At 40.8% G+C, this 22432-nt stretch overlaps 2 protein-coding genes and 1 non-coding gene across 5 annotated transcripts in view; 1 reads left to right on the forward strand and 2 right to left on the reverse strand.

The window, feature by feature from the left end:
- The window catches only part of E2F5 (E2F transcription factor 5), a gene marked incomplete at its 5' end in the record, with an annotated part of 31144 nt that extends 26926 nt beyond the window's left edge, over positions 1-4218 (forward strand). The window contains 2 exon segments of the mRNA XM_014589901.1: positions 2238-2285; positions 3782-4218. Of these exon segments, the coding sequence (XP_014445387.1) occupies positions 2238-2285; positions 3782-3891 (158 nt within the window).
- Positions 4219-4527: 309 nt separating this feature from the next.
- Positions 4528-12047, reverse strand: RBIS (ribosomal biogenesis factor). 3 transcript variants are annotated; one of them, XM_006153854.2, is made up of 5 exons: positions 11951-12036; positions 11251-11333; positions 9074-9190; positions 5419-5535; positions 4528-4662 (listed from the first exon to the last, which is right to left on the reverse strand). In XM_006153854.2, the coding sequence occupies exons 3-5, from the start codon at positions 9185-9187 to the stop codon at positions 4591-4593; spliced, it is 303 nt and encodes a 100-aa protein (XP_006153916.1). In that variant the 5' UTR covers positions 9188-9190; positions 11251-11333; positions 11951-12036; the 3' UTR covers positions 4528-4590. The 3 variants fall into 3 exon arrangements, with proteins under 3 accessions (XP_006153916.1, XP_006153917.1, XP_006153918.1); XM_006153855.2 differs by lacking the exon at positions 11251-11333 and having other exon boundaries at positions 11951-12047; XM_006153856.3 differs by lacking the exons at positions 11251-11333; positions 11951-12036 and adding an exon at positions 11701-11923.
- MIR9771G (microRNA mir-9771g) lies at positions 8460-8515 on the reverse strand. Its single transcript, NR_130597.1, has one exon. It is a non-coding gene; the product is annotated as a microRNA mir-9771g (primary transcript).
- Positions 12048-22432: the final 10385 nt, after the last annotated feature.

The raw sequence follows: 22432 nt of genomic DNA on the forward strand, positions 1-22432 counted from the left end.
CCAGAGACAGAGAGACAGAAAGTGAGAAATCACCACCCAAGGGGGGTGGCCACACCACAATCCCTTTTCCTCTATTTGGGGCATGCATGCACACATGTTCGGTGTGAGCTTAAGCTGGTGGGTCCAGGACTCCAACCACAGTCAACTCTGTGGGAGTCTGGCAATGTAACCATTATGCCATCTGCTGGCCCCTAAACTCTTTATTTTTAATGTATGAGATGTGTCTTATTGTGTCTCATTGTTTACTACTCTGGGAGTTCACAGCAGTTAAAAGTGAAGTTATTTAACTAGACATGCAGAGACAGGAAGCGAGAAATCACCCCCTTGCAGGATGACCATGCCACAATCCCTTCCCCTCCATTCTCCTCTCAGGATCTTGGGCACGCACACACACGCGCCCAGTGTGAGTTTAAGCCACCAGGTTCAGGACTCAAACTGTTGTTGACTACTTGGGAGTCCAGCAACATCGCCGTTACACCAACTGCTGGTCCCAGGAAAATTTTCTTTATTCACTATAGTGTGTGTAAATGTGAGAGAGGACATGAGATGAGCACCCTCCACAGGGTCTGGGCATGCAGCCATCCTCTCTCCATTCTTCCGGTCTGTCGGACCTTGGGCACGCACATGTGTGCCCAGTTTGCAGGGCAACTGAGCTGAGTGTTCATACTGTGGCTGTTAGGTGGGGTCCAGCTTCTCTTGAGCAGCACATTACTGCTGCACTGTGGAACTGGCCTGTGGACATGGGATACTTTCCATCTTCTTGTGACCCATACCCTTCCCTCCTTTCCTTCCCCTACAAGTACTTCTATACTGTAGGTCATGGGGAGGGGATGTACGATAGATGTTATCTTTAAAAATCGTATCATCTAATTGGGATGATTAAAGCAGGTATGCGTTATATGGATTAGTGTAGACATAATTCCTTTGCTTTCACAAAGCATTAAAAAAATGAATATTTCTATATATGGTTTTACATTTGGAAATAGAAGGAAAATAATTTTCAGCCAGATTAGCAAGGGGCTTTAACATCAGACTAAAGATTCAGAACTTTAGCTGACAAGCCAGTGAAGATTTTTGCCCAGGAAAACAGCCCAATTAGAACCATCCAGTGGTGAGCACAGACAGTAACATGATTAGGAAAGAAGATGCTCTTGGCCCTGAGAAACAGATATACCAGAGACTATGGAGACTGAAGACTAGATGTCGGAGCTTGGAGCTCTGCAACCGCGAAGGAACATCAAGGTTAAAATGGGACGATGACAGTGAGATTGGAAAGAGAAATAATGATCAAATTTAAGAAATATTCTGTGGACAAAATAATTAGCAGTTGATGTGTGAGGTTTGGAGGTAAAGTTAACAGGGAGAATGGAGTTCTGGAGTGATAGTTTTTTTCTTAAAACTGATTGTTATTTTAAGCCACCGGATCTAAGACTCAAACTGTGATAGTCCATGTGGGAATCTAGCATCTTAACTACCATTCCACCTGCTGGCCCAAGTGATGCTTTTTTTTTTTCTTCTTTTTTTTTTGGAGAGGTTTTTGCTGTAGGGCGTATGTGCTCACCAGACAGACAGAAAGCGAGAAATCACCCCCCAGGGGGGATGGCCACGCCGCAATCCCTTCTCCTTTATTCTCCTCTCAGGATCTTGGGCATGCACACACACGTGCCCAGCGTGAGTTTTAAGCCACCGGGTCCAGGACTTGAACCATGGTCAACTACATGGGAGTCCAGCGACTTAGCCATTATGCTAACTGCTGGTACCAGATGAAGTCTTTTTTAAAACAATATTTAATTAATTTGATTTGTTATTATTTTTTTAATTTGACGAGAGGAGAAGAGAGAGAAAGTGAGAGAGCAAGCCGCCAGATCCAAGAGTCAAACTGTGGTTGTCCACGTGGGAGTCCAGCACCTCAACCACCACGCCACCTGCCCGCCCTGTGATGAAGTTTTAAGGTTGGGCTACTGGAAGAATTACAGTAAACACTGAGAATGAAACCGTCTGTTTCAGAAGGATGTTGACAAGTCTTTTGAGCTACATCTTGAGTTTGAAAGTTTAAAAACAGGGCCAGGTTCAGAGTATGTGCTCATGATGTGATCTTTCCACAGAATTCTAGTTTTAATTTTGCACTGTCAATCAAGCTGTTGATGATTCTACCTGCATTTAAATATTAACTACCTTTTACTTTTAAAATATGTGAACAGAAATGTAACAAATCTTTATCACATTTCTGTTTCTAGCAGGATCTATTAGTGGAGATATCATTGATGAGTTAATGTCTTCTGATGGTAAGTATTTTAAAATTTGGCTAGCTATATATCAATAATGGTCTCTTAGAATTTGTAAGTTACACATGATTTAAAAGAACTGAAGAACTTGTTTTCTAACTACTTTACTACAATGAATCATGAAAAAGTCTCCCTTAATAATACTTCAGAGTAAACCACAGGCATCCTTCACTGTGTATTTTTCTTTGCCTGCATGTTGAGGGGGAAAGAATTCATAACAGGGTGTTTGTCACATTCATTGAAAAAACTTTTTTTTTGAGAGGTTTTTGCTATAGGGCACACAGGCTCGCTGGAGAGACAGGGAGAGAGACAGACAGAAAGCAAAATATCACACCCCTTCTGGGGGGATGGCCACACAGCTATCCTTTCTCCGTTCTCTTGAGATTTTGGGCATGCAGTACACATGCGCCTGGCATTGAGTTTTAGGTCGCTAGGTCCAGGACTCGAACCATGGTCAACTCTGTGGGAGTCCAGCAACATATCCATTACACCATCTGCCTGTCCCATTGAACCATTTAAATTGTTGGCACAAGGATCTGACCCAAGAAAAGTGAGATATATCTAACTCAACAGGTGATCTGAAAACCCAATTTTGTTAATACCCTACCATGGATAATTTCAAGCTGTTACTGTGTGGAGTGGCCATTTATATGTTTTTGTGCCAAATGGCACATAGGCTTGGCAAAGAGACAGGGACAGAGACTGAAAGAGAAAGTAACCCCCAATGGGGCACGGTCACATAACAATCCCTTCTCCTCCATTTCTTCAACCCGTTGGGATTTTGAGCACACAGACATACATGCCCAATGTGTTTTTAAGCCACTGGGTGTAGGTTTTAAACTGCATTCATCCACATGGGATCTGGCTGCCTTAAATATTTATGTAGAGGATAAATAGCAAATGAACTAGCTAGTACAGACCTGTTTTCATGTTAGCCAGCAAAATATTTGACCAGTGTGTCCTGTTTCCTCCCAGAGAGATTTTCACTATAGGTGCGCTTGCTGGAGACAGGAAGAGAGAGACAGAGAGAAATGACTCCCTGGAGGGATGGCCATGCTGTAATCACTTGTCCTCCATTCTCCTCTAGATTTGGGCATGCAGGTACACCCACCTGGCCTGAGTTTTAAGCCACCAGGTCCAGGACTTGGAACTATAGTCCACCATGTAGGAGTCCAGTGCCTTAACAACTGTGCCATCTGCTGGCCCACGACCAGTGTTTTTAAATCACATTATTTTAGTGACAAATTCAACCAATGAAAAAAAAACCTCTATTACTCAAGCTAATACCAATAATCAATGTACAATATAAACTATTTAAATGAGAATCTTCCAAGATATCCACTAAGCACAATTAATTTGACCAGTACTATATGTATTTTAAAAACTAATATGGAATATAGAAAACAATTTTGTTTGACGTATTTGAGAGTATTTTATATGCAGTATCATTACCTATGTGTAGAAATCATCTTTGACATTACGTGTTTCTATTGCAGTGTTTCCTCTCTTACGGCTTTCTCCTACCCCCGCAGATGACTACAACTTTAATTTAGATGATAATGAAGGAGTTTGTGATCTGTTTGATGTCCAGATACTAAATTATTAGATTCCATGGAAACTTGGGACTCTTATCTACCTCTAACTGTGTAACATTTTAGATTTCTTAATAACCTAAGTATTTAAAATAATGAATGTAACACTTTTTTTAGTTCACTGATTCTGAAGTGTTCTTCCCTAATACTTTCTTTTTTACTTCACAAAACTTCAACCATAAAAACAAAGGTTTCTGATTGCTTTCGGGGAAAAGTGACTTAATATCTACCCAACCTCCCAACTCACCAAGTAATTACAGTCTGGGATTTCAACTTTTCTTCCAATTCTGAATCCTTCTGTTTTTTCCTCTTATGAGAGGAAAGTTAAAGTAGACTTGAGTCATCAGCAAAAAGCAGACCAAGGGCTTCTCTCATTTGTTCTATATTTTTACTGCCATGAGACTGTATTTTCGATAAGTCCTTCAATCCAGATAGACATTCACTGCCACTTATAAAGTGAAGGATGTAAATGAGGTATGCAACTGTTTCAGTGAACAGATTTTGTGAAGTGCCTTCTGTTTTAGCACTTTAAGTTTATCACATTTTGTTGACTTCTGACATTCCACTTTCCTAGATTATAGGAAAGATCTGTTTATGTAGTTTGTTTTTAAAATGTGCCAATGTCTGTACATTAACAAGATTTTTAAAAATAAAATTGTATAAAACATTTAATTTATTGAACTTTTTGGGTACTTTGATATATCATCACTACATTACAACTGAGCCATTAATCTTGTAGCTTCATCAACATTAACAGGTTCATTTTCAAGATGTCGCTGAGGAACCTGCAGGCAGAAAAGTATTATATTTAAAGTATGGGTAATAGCAGCAAACAGAAATAACATAATCTGTTATCAAATTTAATTTTTTCAGTCATATCTTTAGGAGTAGAACAATAAATTCTTATATTAAGACTCAATGTTTTAGAGGCCGGATATGGCCGAATATGCTATACATCCTGTATAGCTAAGTATACTAGAGCTAAATACTACAAATCACACTTATTGGCCTTGAAAATTTGGATTTTAATTATTTTTAGGTTTTATCAGATTTTTTTGTTTTGCCACAGGGTGCATGCACTTGTCAGAGAGAGGCAAAGAGAGAGAAAGCAAGATATCACCCCCACCCCCAGGGGGATGTTCACACACAATCCCTTCTCCTCCATTCTCTTGGAATTCTGGGCACACAAGCCTGCTTGCCCAGGTAATTTTCAAGCCACTCGGTCTGGGACTTGAACAGTGGTTGGCCATGTTGGAATCCAGAGCCCTAACTACCATGCCACCTGCTAGACCCTGGAGATTAAATTTTAAAAATTTAAAACATCTCTTTCAAGGTAGAAGGCACACTTTGATAGAGTTCTGTCATATTGTGATCCATTTCCTCCAGCTAGCCAGGATTTGGGGTGCATGCATGCCCAGTGGGTTTTAGGATGACTCGGGACATAAACCAAGAATTAGCCATGTGGCTTAATGGCTTAAAGCACTGCAGATCTATACACTGCTGCCTACACCGCCATGTAACAATAAATTATTTCTACTTACCAGATCTTTCTGTAGAGGTTCAAGAGAAAGGCCTCTTGAAAAGTGTGCCAGTTCTTTCTGTATATTTACAAAAGCTTTATTCACTCTGTTAACTTTTTCATCATTCACAATGTTTATCTTTTAAAAAAGAAAAAGAAAAGGGTCATTAACCTGTAATATAATGATTGAGATATTTTTTAAGAGACATTTTTGCTATAAGGCACGTGCACTCACCAGAGAGGCAGAGAAAGAGCCAGATGGAAAGCAAGAAATCACCTCACCCCCCCCTCCCGGCCCCCAGAGGGGACAGCCATTTCTCAATCCTTTCTCCTCCATTCTCTTCTTGGCATTTTGGGCATGCACACAGATACCTGGCGTGAGTTTTCAAGCTGCCAGGTCTTGCACTTTAGACTATGTGGGAGTCAAGCAATGTGCTGGTTGGTCCCGATAATTTTTAATTTTAATTTTGTTAAACTTAAAAGTCTAAGAAAACTCTTATAACTACCACTTTGATGAGATAATCATACTTAAATTCTTACATACTTAAATTGTTACAATCTATTAGGACATTTCAGTCCAAAGGTTTTAATTTTTTAAAAGAACATTTATGTAAATATACTTCATATCTAAGCTTCAGTGGCATAAGCAGATCAAATATGTGACCACAGTCTTTCTAAGGCTGTGGTGCTAATGTTTGTCCCTCTTTTGTAAAACAAGAAGCCTGGATGTTTCAAGTGTTTTTACTAACTTTTTTTCAAAAAGTTGTACTTCTCTCATGAGAGAGAGAGAGAGACCCATAGCTGGGTCTTCAAGCTGTGTTACACTCCCAGTCTCAGTTGGCCAGGATCACAGGCATGGGCACCCAGCACGCACAGGAGACCCAGCACACATACGCAAACCCAGAGCCTTTTTCGTGTGGGACAGTTGCATGACCACTACCTGGCCCCTTTTTAGTCCCTTCTAACAACATATTTCTGCATCTTTCCTTGACCTTATCTTAATGGAACTCCTGGCAGTCCTAAGGACAGCTCCCTCTCAGTCCTCTTTGAAGTATAAGAGGTGGAGGTGGTGTTCTTATACTTATGTACTGCTACTAATTGATCCTTCAAAACCCTCAGCTCCTTTGCACGTCATGCATGAGAATATTCTGGTACCCCTTCCTCATTGCTGTCAACTACTAACACCATGATTACTTGTTCCTTCGTGGAATATTTCAAACCTTGGCTTGCTAGCTTCCCTCATAGTTGGTGTCACTGAGTAGTTTAAGCAAAAATCCAATTCCATGGCCTCTGAATCTGTTGAGGTCCTCATTTCTAGGGGCCTTTTCTGTTACCTACCTCAGCAATCTACTGTGGAAAACCTTGGACTTTGTCACTATTTGTAACTGCACCACCTCCGCCCCTTATAAGTCACTTAGTTTATTAAGATTTTTTATGCCACAAGGCATGTGCATTGCCAGAGAGAGAGACAGAGGGAAAGTGAGCAATCACCTCCCAGGGAGGATGGCTACACCACAATCCCTCCTCCATTCTCATTTTGGGATTTTGGGCATCCAAGTGCACATGCCTGGCATGATTTTCAAGGTGCCAGTCGAGGATTCACACTGCATATGGCCATGTGGGAGTCTAGAACCTTAACCACTGTGCCAAATGATGGTCCACAATTCTTGAACCTTATGCAACTTTTTCCCACCAACTTCATAGCTTCACTTTTTTTGTCAGCCAGCACTGATTCCACGGCCATGATTTCATCAGTGACTTCTCTGTACTTTTTCTTTTTTAAAAAATTTGTCAGTGGGCTGGGCACATGTTTGGTGGGGAGAGAGATAGAAAATGAGAAATCATGCCCCATAGGGAATGATCACACCACAATCCCTTTTCCTTTATCTCTCCCTCTCTTTAGGATTTTAGGTGTGCACACACATACATGCCCAGTGTGGTCTTCCAAGCTGGAGAGTGCAGAACTTGAACTGCATAGTTGGCCACATGGGATCTAAATGCCTTAACTACCAAACTATGGGCTGGCCCACTTATTTATACATTTCACTTTCTTCTCTCTCTTGATCAATCATGCTTGGCAATCTAAATGAACCAAACAACCCCTTTTCTAAGCCTAGAAGTTTATGTAGAAAATCAACTGTCTAACTGGCCTCACTTTAAATTCATGACCATGAATATCAGCTTATAATACTGATATCTGGCAATCTTCTGATATCCCCCTACTAAGTCAAAACATCTGAGAAAAACATCCGATGTTTTCTCTGACCATACTGCCTACTCACAGATCTCTCTTTTTGATTCTACCCATCAGCATAAGCATATATAAAAGTTCTAGTTCCTCCCTTAAGAACGAAACAGTCCCCAAATACACCAAGCTTCTCTTCAGGTGCCTATGCACTTGCTGTTTCTCTGTCTAGCACGTGCTGTTCTCAACACTCCAACTCCTCGTATTACCAGGTCGTCATTTGAGTCTACGTAAACTGTCACCCACAGGCTCCCATCATATCACCCAGCTGTTTTTTTTTTTCCTTTATGGCATTTACAAAGTCACAAAACTCATCAAAAAGCTTAATTCACCTTAGCTCATGAAAGTTGAAAGATAACATGTTATATCTCTATGGATTTACATAATTAGTCCTGGAGAATTGATTTCAACTACTAAAACCTAAAAACATTTCCTTAAAGAATTTTCTTAAACCACCTAATCTTGATGAAGAAATTTCTCAAATACTTCAAAAATAAAAACAAAGATGATAAACCCTTTTTCAAAATTTGGATTTTAAGAAACAAAATATTTTCGGTCAGCAGCAGGTTAAGGCAGCTGGATTCCACATGGCCAACTGTGTGGTTCAAGTCCTAGACCTGTTAGCTTCAAAAATCACCCTGTATGCATGTGCGTAGGTGCCCAAAATTGTGAGAGAAAAGTGGAGGAGAAGGGGTTGCAGCACTAATCATCCCATGGGGGGATGATTTCTCACTTTCCCCCTTCTCTTTCTGTTGAGCACATGCACCCTACAACAAACCAAAGAAAAAGAGAGAGAGAGAGAGAAGAAAATACTGGGTTGTCAGAAAAATCACGACGCATTTTTTTTCTGTGTAAAAATGCGTCATGACTTTTCTCACAACTTAGTATTTTTATCTTCACTATAGGTTTTTGTTTGAGTTCCAGATATCTTTCAAGGAATAAGAATTACTGAGGAGAAAAAATAATTGGTGCTAACACTCTATCTTGGCTCTGTTAATAGGTTCTTGAAATATTTGAGTTCAGAGATAAGAACTGCTTCTCATACCATTTTTTAAAATATTTATTTATTTATTTATTTATTTCCATTCGTCATTATCATTTTTTAATTTGACCAGAGACAGAGAGAAAGAAAAAATAAAAGACGAAGCCACCAAATCTGGGACTCAAACCGTGGTGAGTCATGTGGGAATCCAGTGCCTTTAGCCACTATGTCACCTGCTGGCCCCAATACCATGCCTTTTTTTTTTTTTTTTTTTCCCCCTGGTATGATTTCAAGTCAAGTCTGGGACTTGATGAAGCTAGCCATGTGGGGATACAGCCACCTTAACCTCCATGCCACCTGCTGGCCCTGTTCAGTAGCTTTAACTAATGAATAGTTTTAACTATGCTTTGCTTATAAACACTACCAAGAGAGTGCTTAAGTAATACTCACCTTCTTAAGATTTGTAGTAACTGGTTTTGCTTTGTTTTTAGCCTTGAAGTTTTTTTGGCTGGCTATGTGAAATACATTCCTGGACTTCTGACCTCTAAATTTGTTCTTGGCCATTGTCTAGGAAAGAAAGAATAAGAGGTTTCATGAATCTGCCCACATTTGTAAACTGTAATGAACTGATACTGTTTTAAAGTAAAAGTACAATGAAGTCTAAGAAAGGCCATCTTATTCCTAATTTTTAAAAATTATTTAAATTTATCATTTTATTACCTTTTAATATGCCACAGGGCATACTTACCAGAGAGAGACAAAGTAAGAAAGCAAGTCACTAGGTCCAGGACTCAAACAACTGTCAGCCATGTGGGAGTCCAGCACCCCAACCCCTACACATCTGCTGGCCCTCCTAATTGTTTTTTAAATTGCCATATGTATTCAATTATTTCCAAGTCTTTCACTCCTACTATTCATAGATTTTCTACTCATTGAGTACAACATATATATCCAATTCTTTTTTACATTCCCAGCACCTGGCCCATAGGAGGCACACAATTTATGTCTGCTGATTGAATTAATTATTCATTATCCACACAACTACTATTTTTAACTGCAGATCTGACAGTGTTAACCACCACCACCACCACCTCCATCCTTCTACTAGTCTACATATTATTCTGGTTCCTATCATACTTTCAGGAACTACTTTTTTTTTTTTTTTAAGAGAGGTTTTTGCTACAGGGCACGTGCACTAGCGAGACAGAGACAGAAAGCGAGAAATCAACCCCCAGGGGTGATGGCCATGTCACAATCCCTTCTCCTCTATTCTCCTCTTGGGATCTTGGGCACGTGCGCATAGGCACCCAGCGTGAGTTTAAGCCACCGGGTCTGGGACTCAAGCTACGGTCAACTACATGGGAGTTCAGCAACATAGCCATTACACTAACTGCTGGTCCCCTTCAGGGACTACGTTTTTTTTAAGATTCCTCTTCATTCTTCGTACTTCATCTCCTAATAGTAACCCCAACAAGGCACCCCATCCATATCAGTCCTTAATCCTCCACTTCCTACCTCCCTCTGTTCTTTACTTTCACAATTTCCTTATTGCCTATATATGAATAGCTCTTGCTTTGTATTTTCTTTGCTCTCTGGCCAAACATGCATTAAGCTTATAAATTCTACCATAGAAACAACTCTCAAATCTGTCTTTAATAGTATATGTGAAGAACAATTTAAAAAAATTAATAGTTATTTTTTATTGAGCTTTTACTGTATGTACAAGCATTTTGCTAATACTTTATGTACTTTAACTCATTTACTCCTCACAACGGCCCTTTGTGGGAGGTGCCGTTATCCCCATTTTACAGAAGAAAAAAAAAAAGGCTGATGCAGAGAGAGAGTAATTTGCTGTTGGTAACCATGGGACAAGATTTAAAGCCAGTCAGACATCAGCACTTACATTATGTGATCTTGCCTCTCATAATAAAGCAAGACAGGGCCAACTGGTAGCACTGTGGTTAAGATCTGGCAGCTTGAGGAACATGCTGGGCCTGCCTGCATGCCTGTGTGCTCAAAATCTCAAGAGGATAATGGAGACGGAATTACAGAGTGACCATCTGCCCTGGGGAGTGCTTTCTCACTTTCCCACTCTTTCTCCAGCGAGTGCACATGCCCATACAGTAAATTATAACAAAACAAAAAGTATTTTCTAGTTCAGGTCTGTTACTGTGGCACTATGTAGGATCATTTCTTTAGCCCATGGGCTGGCAAACTATACCTATAGATCAAATCAGGCCAGGCAACTACCTCTTTTAGTGAAGTTTTATTGGAACACAGCTATATTCATTTGATTATGTACTGTCTCTAGCCTTCTGCAGTTACAGCCATGGCTCACAAAGCCCTAACTAGTCACTGTCTGGTCTTTTACAGAAAGTTTGCCAACCTTTGGCTTAAGCCATCTGCACAGTAGAACCTTCCACATGTTAAACACCTTCAGTGACTCTCCCCATGCCAAAAGGTCATTATACCTCGGCCTTGCATTTTACAGGTACCCTAAATCTGTCAAATGTATCTTGCTCTCTTCTCTATACACACTGCACAAGCCAGCCTAGTTTGTTAATTGTCCTCTGAAAACACCTTGAACTTTTTGCCTTTCTTTCCTTTGCTCGCATGGTATCACTTACTTGAAATTTATATCCTCCTTCAATGTAGTCTTGGGAAACTACTTAAACAGCAAGGCTTCTGAACCCTAATAATGTTCTTATGCCTTAAAGAAAATGCAGTAGAAAAATACATAATTTTACAGAATCAAATCATAATAAAACCCCTCAAGTTAAGTAACCTAAAATCCAATAGTAAGCAAAATCCAATCGTTGTCATCTAGAATTCATAATCAATTACATGAGAAGTGTACAAAAACAAATACATGTATATATACACATAAGATACACATACATGGAACACAGGCATAATAATGACGGTTACTATCTTTGGAACGTACACATACAATGACAGGAATAATACATATAATGCGACATATAATTTATACATAGAATATAAGCATACATCACGGTAGGAACTGCGACAGCAGACAAATGGGGACATTCAGAAGGTTCGTGAAGGTACTACCCTACCTGAGTGAATAGGAAACGCCTCTGACAACCACGTGAACGCTAAGATCTTAGACACAAAAACTGGGACCCAGCGAACGGATGAGGGCCCAACAGGCACCCCCAGGCCTGCAGTAGCAGACGCGCTGCCGAGTAGGGCTGTCCGCAGCAGAAGGCGACGGAACCGAGCCTTTCGGCACCGGCGGGCCTGAACCTGCCTGAACTCCCGAAAACTTTCCCGCCAGCCCGCGGGAAAACTTCATTCCCCTCTTACCAGACCCCGGACACCCGCGTGCAGCTCCTCAAGCTCCAGGTGACACCAGCTGCACGCACACGGTCCCGGAAGTTCCGGGAGAGGGAGCCAGTCAAGACGCTGCCCAAAAGTTGTAGCCCCGCCCCCTGATTGGGGTTCTACCCAACCAGCACGGTTCGTGCGGAGCTAAGCCCCGCCCTCAGGCCGTAGTCCCGCCCGCAGAGCCGACTGGTTTCCAGGAGCGAGGTGTGGGAAACAGGGACGCCCCGCCCCGCCTCCTGTTCTGGTGACGCCTTCGCTCAGGTACGCGACGCGGTCAGGACTTCCCCAGCCCGTGCAGTACAGAAACCACCCGAGGTGTTTCGGAGTGTCCCCTGAGCCACAGAGACCGTCAAACAACTAGCCGGCCCAGCCGCTGGCAGCGGGCGGGCTCTGCCCACGCGCCAGGAGGTGGCGCTGCGCACCGCTGGGTGGCGTCCGGGCTCGCCTGGCGCTGGAAACGTCCTTGTGTCTGGAAAAGATCTGGAAAGGAAAATCTGTAATGAGTGAGGAGGTGGAAATGGTTTTGTCACTGTAGTTTCCTTGCTTTAAAAAGAGACATTTCGATGAACGACAGAGGTACGAAAAACCAGGCACAACATAAAATATAAAAATTTTCTGGGAACGTAGAAAAACTTTTGCTTTCCAGTTGTGTGTGGTCTGTGTGCGTGTTTCCCAATTAAGACGTTCCGAGTTGTTTTCTAGAAAACGGACTCATTTTTTCCCTATTGAAAGCTAAGCGTTTTCACGTCTCTCCGTTTTGAGCTCATAAGAAAAACTGGGTTTTAGGCAAGCACATAAGTGCTGACATTTATATGCCATTTTGTAACTTACAAAAGATTTCAGCCCACACTCTTATTAAAAGCACCAAAATAGAACGCGAATACTATCTACCCTTTGCAAGTGAGGATAGAATTAAGGCTCAGGGCTTAGGCCAGTTGTTGGTAGCCATACAACTAGTAATTGACAAAGCCAGGCACTTGATCAAGGCTTCTCTCCAGCAAATCAATTACTTTCCTGTTTAAAGATGAGACACTTGGACAATAAATGGTTTCATTATGTATATGCCTATCACAAAAAACGCCAGGCAATAAATGATGGAAAAAGGAAGAATTGCCTGTCAATGTATGTTTATTCAAATTTTGTCTAAAGACTGACCTTTTAAAAAGATTTAAAATTCTGGTATGCGGGGCTGTAGGGCTCAGGGTTGGTGTAACACTGTGTGAGGCTGACCTGCATGAAAATGCTGCCTTGGTGACTGGAGGTCTCCCTGGACATTCCACATGCGCTCATGATCCGGAGCTGGCTGAAGCCGAGGACAAATAGCAGAGTGAGGGCCTTATTGAGGAGTGCCCTTACACCTGTGTGGGTGTGTGGGTGTCTCACTCATGGAAGAAACAAATTTTTAGAAGAAATATTGGTGGTGGGACCAGCAGATGGTGTAAAGGTTGCCTTGCTGAACTCCCATTTGCTTGACCACGGTTCAAGTCCCAGATCCAGTGCCTTAAAACTTACACCAGGCTTGTGTGCGTGTGTGCCCCAAATCCCAAGAGGAAAATGGAGGAGAAAGGATTGCAGCGTGGCCATTCTCCTAAGGGATGATTTCTTGCTTTCTGTCTGTCTCCGCTCTCTCTCCAGCGAGCACACACATCCTGTAACAAAAATATCTCTTTACAAAAAATGGTGTATAAAATGTTCTTAATGAGGGAGCAAGAACAAAACAAAACTGAAGCTACAAAGAACCATTAGATTCTTTTAACAATTACTGAGACATACAAGGCAGGTATAATTATGGTTCCTTGAATGAAGTAATTGGTGCATATGCAAATGACAAAGGAATCGATGGAATAAAATTACATTTATAAAAACTTGTGTTTACAAAAACTTGTGGGCTTAGCTTTTATTTTAAAATGGTGGGATAAAGATACATCCACCAAACAAGCAACGTGGCTGCATACAGAGGCAAGAGCAAAGGTATCACATACGGTGTGAGTGAGGACATAGGGGTTTCTGTTTTACCTCTTCCGTCAACCAACATAAGGCCGGGGAAAAGTTACTTCATGTCTCTGTGCCCCCATTTCCCATGTGGGATGATCATACCCACCTTACAGTACATTCAGCATCTGCTCAGCATCCCTTTCTAGGTATCCGCTCTTCTCTCGTCAAGTGGTCCTGGTTGGGCTGATCGTTGCAGTACTCCCCTAGGGATCTTCTAACAAGAACTAGTGGAGAATGCTGTGTCTCGCATTGGTGTCTTCATGCTGGGGTGATGTGGAATTGGGGCTACTAGTGGCCATCACCTCCAGCAACTACAAGGAAGACTGTCTACAGCAGGGAAAATATGACTGCAACTCACACACTTACACACAAAAATGAGAGCTGGATGGGGGACTCTGATGATGTCATTTCAATCTTTAGATTCAACTATGAATAGAAAAAAGATCCGTCCCTTGACTTCTTAATTATCTGAGCTACAACATTGTTTTTGTTGGGGGAGGAGGGCTTGAACTATCTTGGCTTATTTTTTAAATCAGTTGTACATGAAAAAGTCTTTTCTCTGTTTGTGTCCTACCCACGTCACAGGATTATTGTGAAGAGTTCATGAAATACAAAACATAAAAGTATAGCTATTACTAAACCAAAAGAAAGGAACATGACTAAAATTCATATTATCTATGAATCAAATGAACCACACACCCAGAGGGGAAATAAAAAAGTGGCTTAAGGTTTTTTAGTCTTTAGGGCTGGCTCCTTAGCATGGTGGTTAAGGGAGCAGAAGCCCACATGGCCAGCCATGGTTCGAATCCTGGCCCTGGAGGCTTGAAAAGCGCACTGGGTGTGTGTGTGTGTGTGTGTGTGTGCGCACACACGTTTAAAATCCTGACAGGATGAAGAAATGGAGGAGAAGAGATTGGGGTGTGACTGTGCCCCATGGAAGGGGGATGCTTTCTCCCTCAGTCTCTCTCTTCTCTCTGTCTATCTCCAGCAAGTGTATGCACCCTCTAGCAATAAAAAAAGAGAAAAAGGCTTTAGCCTTTAAAAATGCAAGCAAAAATACTCCCAGTTTTTCTAACCACTTCAAGATGAATAAATTATAGATGGAAAGAAACATCTTTCAGAAACCTTAATTTTTGTGTTGAGACTCAGCAGTGCAGAGTTCTTCATAAATACCCAGTCCTCAAAGAGCTGTCTTGGAAGCAATTCAGCAAGGAAACAAAGATAATTAGGGAGAAAAAGAAAAGGAGAACACACATAAATAATTACAAGCTGTCTATAACAGAACTCACAGCCCTCTACCAGAACAAAGCCAGCCCTATATAGATGATACTCCATAATAAATTCATTTCACCTATTCACCTGTGTTCTCCCTACCACTCGGCTTCATTCAGTCAAAACAGTTTGAACACATATGCTCTGTGAGAGCTCAAAGGTGGTACATGACACATTTCTGTGTCTTAAAGAGGACACCATTATCTGGATTGTGAATGCACAAAACTTTTTTTTTTTTGGAGAGGTTTTTGCTATAGGGCACATGCAGTTGCCAGAAAGACAGAGAGAGACAGAAAGTGAGAAATCACCCCCCAGGGGGGATGGCCGTGCCGCAGTCCCTTTCTCCTCCATTCTTCTCTCAGGATCTTGGGCACACAGGCACATATGCCCAGCATAAGTTTAAGCCACCGGGTCTGGGACTCGAACCATGGTCGACTACATGGGAGTCCAGCGACATAGCCATTACACCAACTGCTGATCCCTGCACAAAACAATTATTGACAAAAAGTCATAGGGGCTATGATAAATGCACAGAAATATACTTTTTAAAAGATTTTTGCCATAGGATTCATGCATTCTCTGAGGAGAGATAGAGAGACAGAGATTGAGAGAGAAAGTGAGAAATCACCCCCCAGTGGAGGATGGCTGTGCTGCAATCTCTTCTCCTTTATTTTCCTCTCAGGTATTTAGGCACCCACGCACATGTACTCAGTATGAGTTTCAATGCACTGGGTCCGGAACTCGAACTTCAGTAAGCTATGTGGGAGTTCAGCACCTTAACCACCATTCCACCTGGTGGCCCCAGAAATACACTTTTTACAGAAGGAGATAATTCTAAATTCTGGAAACATTCATTTTCTCATCTGATTGTCTTCCAGTAAAAATCAGTAAACTACAGCCCAAATGCCAGATCCATCCCACTACCTGTTTTTCACAGTCCAAGAGCTAAGAATGCATTTACATTTTAAAAAACATTTTTAAAACTCTTTAATCTAATGTCTTTTTAATTATCAGAGGATGTATGCACTCACTAGAGAGAGAGAGAAAACACCCTCCCAATGGATCATACTGCAGTCACTTCTATTTCTCCATCCTGTAGAGACTTTTGGTACTCACTGTATATGTTCTCTGCATGTTTTTCAAGCAGCCAAGGCTGGGATTGAACTGTGTTCAGTTACATGAAAACTGGCTCTTTTAACCATTAGACCACAGTGATTTTACATTTTTCAGTGGAAAAATCAAAATTTTTGATACGTAAACATTCTATTAAATTCATATTTAGTGCACATAAATATTGTGCTGTCGGAAAAGTCATGGCATACTTTTTCTATGTAAGAGACTTTTCCAACAGCCCAGTAATTTCACTGGGACATAGCCAGGCTCATTTGTTTACATATTGTGTGTGGCTGCTTTCACACTATCACAATAGAGTTGGGTAGCTGCAACAGAAACCACATAGCCTGCAAAGCCTATAGCTTTCACCACCTGAAGCTGGCCCTTTACCAACTTCAAAGCTTTAACAAAATCTTACCAACCTTTCTATTAGAGAATGAGGAGCATGCTGGTATAACTGGTTGAAGTATTGGTGCTTTATTCTCAAAGTTTGTGGAAGCTTAAAAGAATAAAAGGCATTTTTCCTTCCAGCGTTCCAAGAAGGTAGGTTAAATTGCTATGTCCTTTGGTCCCTTTGCCTCCAATAGTGATCAATAATTTTCATGTTCTTCCACAGAAAATGAGCGCTCTCAGATATGTAGTAAACACTTCCACCTTGATCTTTCTTAGAGAGTAGAAAAGGGAAATGGTTTAATCCTGGGGAGAAGAGACTAGGGAAATGATTGAGGGAAGATGGTTAAGGGCTCTCTGCAAGTGCTTGAGTTCTCTGTCTGGGTGGCACACACCACTGTGGCCCCAGCAGCAGCAGTGTAAGTTCTCTGCACCAGTGAGTGCCACAGAAGAGATAGAGCTGTCTGCACCAGTGAGTGTCACAGAAGACATGGAGCTGTCTGCACCAGTGAGTGAAACAGAAGACATGGAGCTGTCTGCACCAGTGAGTGAAACAGAAGAGATGGAGCAGTCTTCTTCAGATGTAATCATTGAGCATCTCAACAGTTACTGTAATGAACTGAAGACTAGAGAAAGTTTCTGATTTTCTGGGCACTAGTTAAGTCACCTGCTTCTGAGACTGCGATTGAATTTTTATGCCAAATGAAGTAGTAAAAGCTTGGAGTCAGATTTAACTTCATTGAAAAACTAAAGTTTTATGATGTTTCTTATGTTCTTTCACTCAAGCATCTAAGCGCTTCAACATTTCTTAAACTCAAACATTGTAGCAGATTAAAATAGAGTTATAATGCCTTCTAGGAATAGAGCATAACATGAAGAAACCAAAGACCCAGAGATATCTGGGCTACAACCGTAGGAGCAGGACTAGTCAGTCCAAGGTGAGTTTTCAGGAGTCTTTATTATTCTTTTCTCCAGATTTTGGGGACACATGCACATGTACCCAGCTTCTTTTCCAAGCCTAGACTTGAACCATGTAGTTAGCAATCTGGGATCCACTGTCTTAACCACCATGCCACTGGCTGGCCCAAAATGTTTCTTTTTTTTTTAATCTTTCAAGAGGAGATTTAACATATGTTTTTGTTTGTTTGTTTGTTCTTGCTGAGTAGAGGGTCAGGAATATTGTGGAAGGTTTTCTATGACCTCTCATTGCATTCTATCAAGTGGTATATGATTTTTTAAAAATTTTTAAAAATTTTTTTTTAATTTCTTTTTTTTTTCTTTTGGAGAAGTTTTTGCTATAGGGCATGTGCGCTCACCAGACAGAGAGAAACAGAGAGACAGAAAGCGAGAAATCACTCCCCAGGGGGGATGGCCACGGCGCAATCCCTTCTCCTCCATTCTCTTCTCGGGATCTTGGGCACGCACGCACATGCGCCCAGCATGAATTTTAAGCCACCGGGTCCGGGACGTGAAGTGCAGTTGACTACATGGGAGTCCAGCGACATAGCCATTAGGCTAACTGTGGTCCCAAGTGGTATATGATTTTGGTCTGTCCCATTACAAAGTATATTACCTTTAATCATTTGATTACTATGACACTTGCTAGGTTCCCCCACTATAAAGTTACTCTTCCCCCCCACTTTTTTTAGAGCGAGAGATTTTTTTTCTATAGAACGTGTGCACTTACCAGAGAAACAAAAGCAGAAGGTGAGAAATCACACACATACCCCTCAAGGGGAGATGGCTATATGGCAGTCCCTTCTTCTCCATTTTCCTCCAGGAATTTTGGTTACACATGCACATGCACCTGGCATGGGTTTCAAGTCGCCAGGTCTGGGACTCAAACTGTGGTCAACTCTGTGGGAGTCCAGTGACATAACCATTATGCCATCTGCTGGTCCCACTGAAATGCAATTTTAGAATTTCCATAATTTCTTGTACAGTCATCAGCTGACTTTCATTTTAAGTAATAGCTTTCTCCTGGCCCTATTTATGTATGTATTTGTTTATTTATAATAGTCAGTATGGTCTTATAGTTTATCTTATTCAATAGACTATAGTCTTTAATTATCATAGTTTATTTTGATGCACACATTCCCCAAATGGAGCCAGTAAGTGCTTCTTTAAAAACTCACCTGGTGTGGGGGGAGCAGCAGGTGGCTTGATGGTTAAGGTGCTAGACTTCCACATGGCCAACTGTCAAGTCCTGGACTTGGTAGCTTGCTTTTTTGCTTTCTCTCTCTCTCTCTCTCTCTCTCTCTCTCTCTCATCAAATTTTTAAAAATAATAATAATAAACAAAATAATTCTTAAAAATACCCATCTGGAGACTAGCACTTGATGTGGTCATTAAGGTGTTGAATTCCCATATGGCCAATTGCAGTTCAAGTCCTGGATCTGGTGGCTTGAAACTCAAACCAGGTGTGTGTGCAAGAGTGCCCAAAATCCTGAGAGAATAGAGAAGTGTGGCTATCCCCTTGGGGAGTGATTTTTTCACTTTCTGTCTCCCTGTCTTTGTCTCTCAGTGAGCGCACATAATCTTTGGAAAAGATGTCTAAAAACAAACAAACAAACAAACAAAAACCTCAAAAACCAAAACTCACCTGTCTCCATTTTTTTTTATTTGTCTCCACCATTCTTTGACCACTTCCTTACATTTCAGAACAGCAAAGCATTCCAGGTTCATCTTGTACCTACACTTCCCAGTCCTAAAGTCAGTCATTTGTGGAGCCCTGCTTTCTTTTAGTGAGGAGTGATATTTAGAAACCAAGATCTAGGATGTGGATGCTTTCAGGGCTTCCCAGTGGGCAGGGCTATGCAATATATGCACATATGCACATACTATTCTTTCTACCTACCTATGTCTATAATCATAACCTTACCAACTGTATTTATTTTATATGCAAAGTATGACTTCCTGATCCTGTTCTAATCGAATATCAGATGATTCTAGTTTTCTGTCTTTCTGTATTTGCAATTTTCTTCTTCATCACTGAGAAAGCCAGTTCCATTATCCTAAATATATATACTCATTTGGGCTATCTTCCTCTATGTAACCAGGCTTCTCTCACTGTTGCTACCTACTTCCCACACCTCCACCCCATGCAGTAGCCCCCCTTACTCCACTGGGCTCCCATCTTCCACCGGGTTGCTGCCACCTGCCTTGAGTTTCCTCCTATTCAGGCTACATTTTCTGGGTTGTTGCAATATCCATTTCTCCTTCTAAGATATAATGTCTTTTAGATTATGGTAGGAAGAATGGAAGGAACAGAAGCAAGGAGGGAAGAAAGAAGAAATGGAGAAAGAGAAGAAGAAAAAGACAAGCAGATATCAGAGTCTGGGATTTTATTCTGTAAACAATGAAAGAATTCTCCCTCCTTCCATCCCCCCAGAATCTAGTTGTCAGACATAATTTTGGTGGCGATCTGAAAGTAGCTCAGAGGTAGGATGGTTGCAGAGAGGGGTCAGTAGAATAATGAGGCTAATGAGAAGATGGAGATCGTCACATGACTACACTATGGCTCATCTGTGTATCCAATGCATAAAGAACAGTCAATAAAATTTGTACACACTTTGCTTTCTGTGTAGTTTCTTTGTAGACCAAATAGATAGGCCAACTACCCTGCAGTGGAATCTGCACTTTTTGTGAGGAGTCAATTATTATTAGATAATTAAAAGTTTTATGATTGTGTTAATGGAACTTTTATTTTTATTTCTACTCAGAAAGCATTTATTACTAGGTGATGAATGAACTTTATAACATAGTCTATATAAGAAAAGAGAGCAGAACAAACAGAATCCACCACCTGTCTATCTAGGTCACGTTCCTGGAATTACCTTTAGCAAAAGAATGAGTCAATGAAGAGATGGTTAACTCTTTGTAGTGAAGGAAAGTGACACACTTCTGCAGAGTATTATGAAACTGCAGGAGGTAGATTATAGGTTTTAGCTTTCCACTCCATATTTTCTATAATCAAATATCATATTCTTTTTATGCATTTTTGCCTCTCATCTTGAGGGCTCAGGCCCATTACTCAATCACTCTTGGATTCCATCCAGGATTATAATTCCCATCACATGGGAGGCGTGGCATAAACATTGGCTGAATGAAATAAAATTCCCTAACGTATAAAAAGTGAGTTGAGGGATTATTTTCAACACACTAAGAATGCTTTAAAAACACTATCATTATGGGTATGACTACAATACACTTAGATGAACAGTTTTAATTGTGTACCATTGTGTCTTAGAAATAATAGGTACTTACAAATATGTCCCTAATTTTAATAAGCAAGTTTTATCTAGAGTAATCTCCTGGCAAAATGCCTAGAGTTTTTGAATCTGAACTAACTAATCCCAGAGAAGTGCTTGCCCATGAAATATTTGAAGGTTAAAGGTGGTCAAATGCATATCACAGCTGCAATAAAATTATTCAAAGGGCACAAGAAGTCCTTTCATGTTTTTTATTATACTTGTTTGGAATGCAAGTAATGGTTAAAAATTAGAGGAATTGTGAAATATTTAGCAAGTACATCTTTATAACTCAGATGATTAGAAAGGCAAAGAGGTAGTATGCTATTAAATTAAAATTTCATACACTAAACTTCAGCAACATTTAAAAGCAAAAAAGAGAAAAAATACTTTGTAATTTTCAAGTATAGTTGTAAACTTTTTTTTTCTTCTTCTTTTACTACAGGGCATGTGTGCCCACTGGGGAGAAAGCAAGAAGGAAAGTCAGAAATCACCTCTTAGTGGGGATGATCATGCCACAATCTCTTCTCCTCTTGGGATTTTGAGCACAAACACATAAGCTCCCTGTGTATCCCTTAAGCTTCCAGGTCCAGGACTTTAACATGCAGTCAGTCACGTGAGATCTTGCCTAATCACCACTCCACTGGGCTGATGATGTAAGTTCTTAAGCTATCTAAAGGTCAACAATCATTTTAGTTTTCGGTTGAAAACATATGTTCAGAGTCTGCACAGACCAGAGCAAATCACTTTGATTCTCCTCTTTTCTTTGTGTTGTTTTATAGCAACCCTGTTGTGCTGAGGTCCTACTAAGAATTACGTGAGCATCTATGTCACGATGAATACACAGAAAGTATTGAGGATGATAAGGTACTTTCCAAACATTTTACTCCTTAAAACCTTTTCATTTTCTTTTTGAATTAGGAAAGTCATGGAGAGTCATTCTCAAAATCTGGAATAGTCAGAAAAGTATGAAGAAGAAGGTGAACAAACAGTAATCATTATCTTCCTATCTAACTTACCATCATTTTACTCTCACTTGGAGTATTGTAATAGTTTCCTAACAGGTCTCCCCGCTTTAATCTCTACCCAACCTAGCAGCCAAAGGGATCATGCTAAAATGCTAATCGGATTGTGTCATTCCTCAGCTCAAAACCTTCCAATGTTCTCGCATTGTTCAGAGTAGAAGCAAAGTACTTAAAGGGCCTGTGAGCCCAATGTGCTCCTTCTCGAACCCTGCTGCGTTGTTACGGTGCATTAACCATGCCAGGTGTGCACCTGCCCTTCTTCCTGGTGCGCCCTCTTCCTGAGGATGGGTGGGTAGCAAGTAATAAATGTATTTTCAGGGAGAGATTTTTCTTTTGTAAGGAAGAAATTATAAAACATGTCAGTAAGCTAATGGCAATGATGAAGAAGAGGGAATGGAGGCTATAAAGGCTGTAAC

Source organism: Tupaia chinensis, unplaced genomic scaffold (genome assembly GCF_000334495.1).
Source record: "Tupaia chinensis unplaced genomic scaffold, TupChi_1.0 Scaffold000388_1, whole genome shotgun sequence".
In the NCBI taxonomy this organism is placed as follows: Eukaryota; Metazoa; Chordata; class Mammalia; order Scandentia; family Tupaiidae; genus Tupaia; species Tupaia belangeri.

Bases quoted from the DNA above. Each gene is read 5' to 3' on its own strand.
- RBIS (XM_006153855.2), bottom strand. From the start codon at position 9,187: ATGGCCAAGAACAAATTTAGAGGTCAGAAGTCCAGGAATGTATTTCAC. The intron at 5,536-9,073 runs GTGAGTATTACT...CTTTTTTAAAAG, and splicing joins TTACTACAAATCTTAAGAAG to ATAAACATTGTGAATGATGA. The intron at 4,663-5,418 runs GTAAGTAGAAAT...TTCTGCCTGCAG, and splicing joins AACCTCTACAGAAAGATCTG to GTTCCTCAGCGACATCTTGA.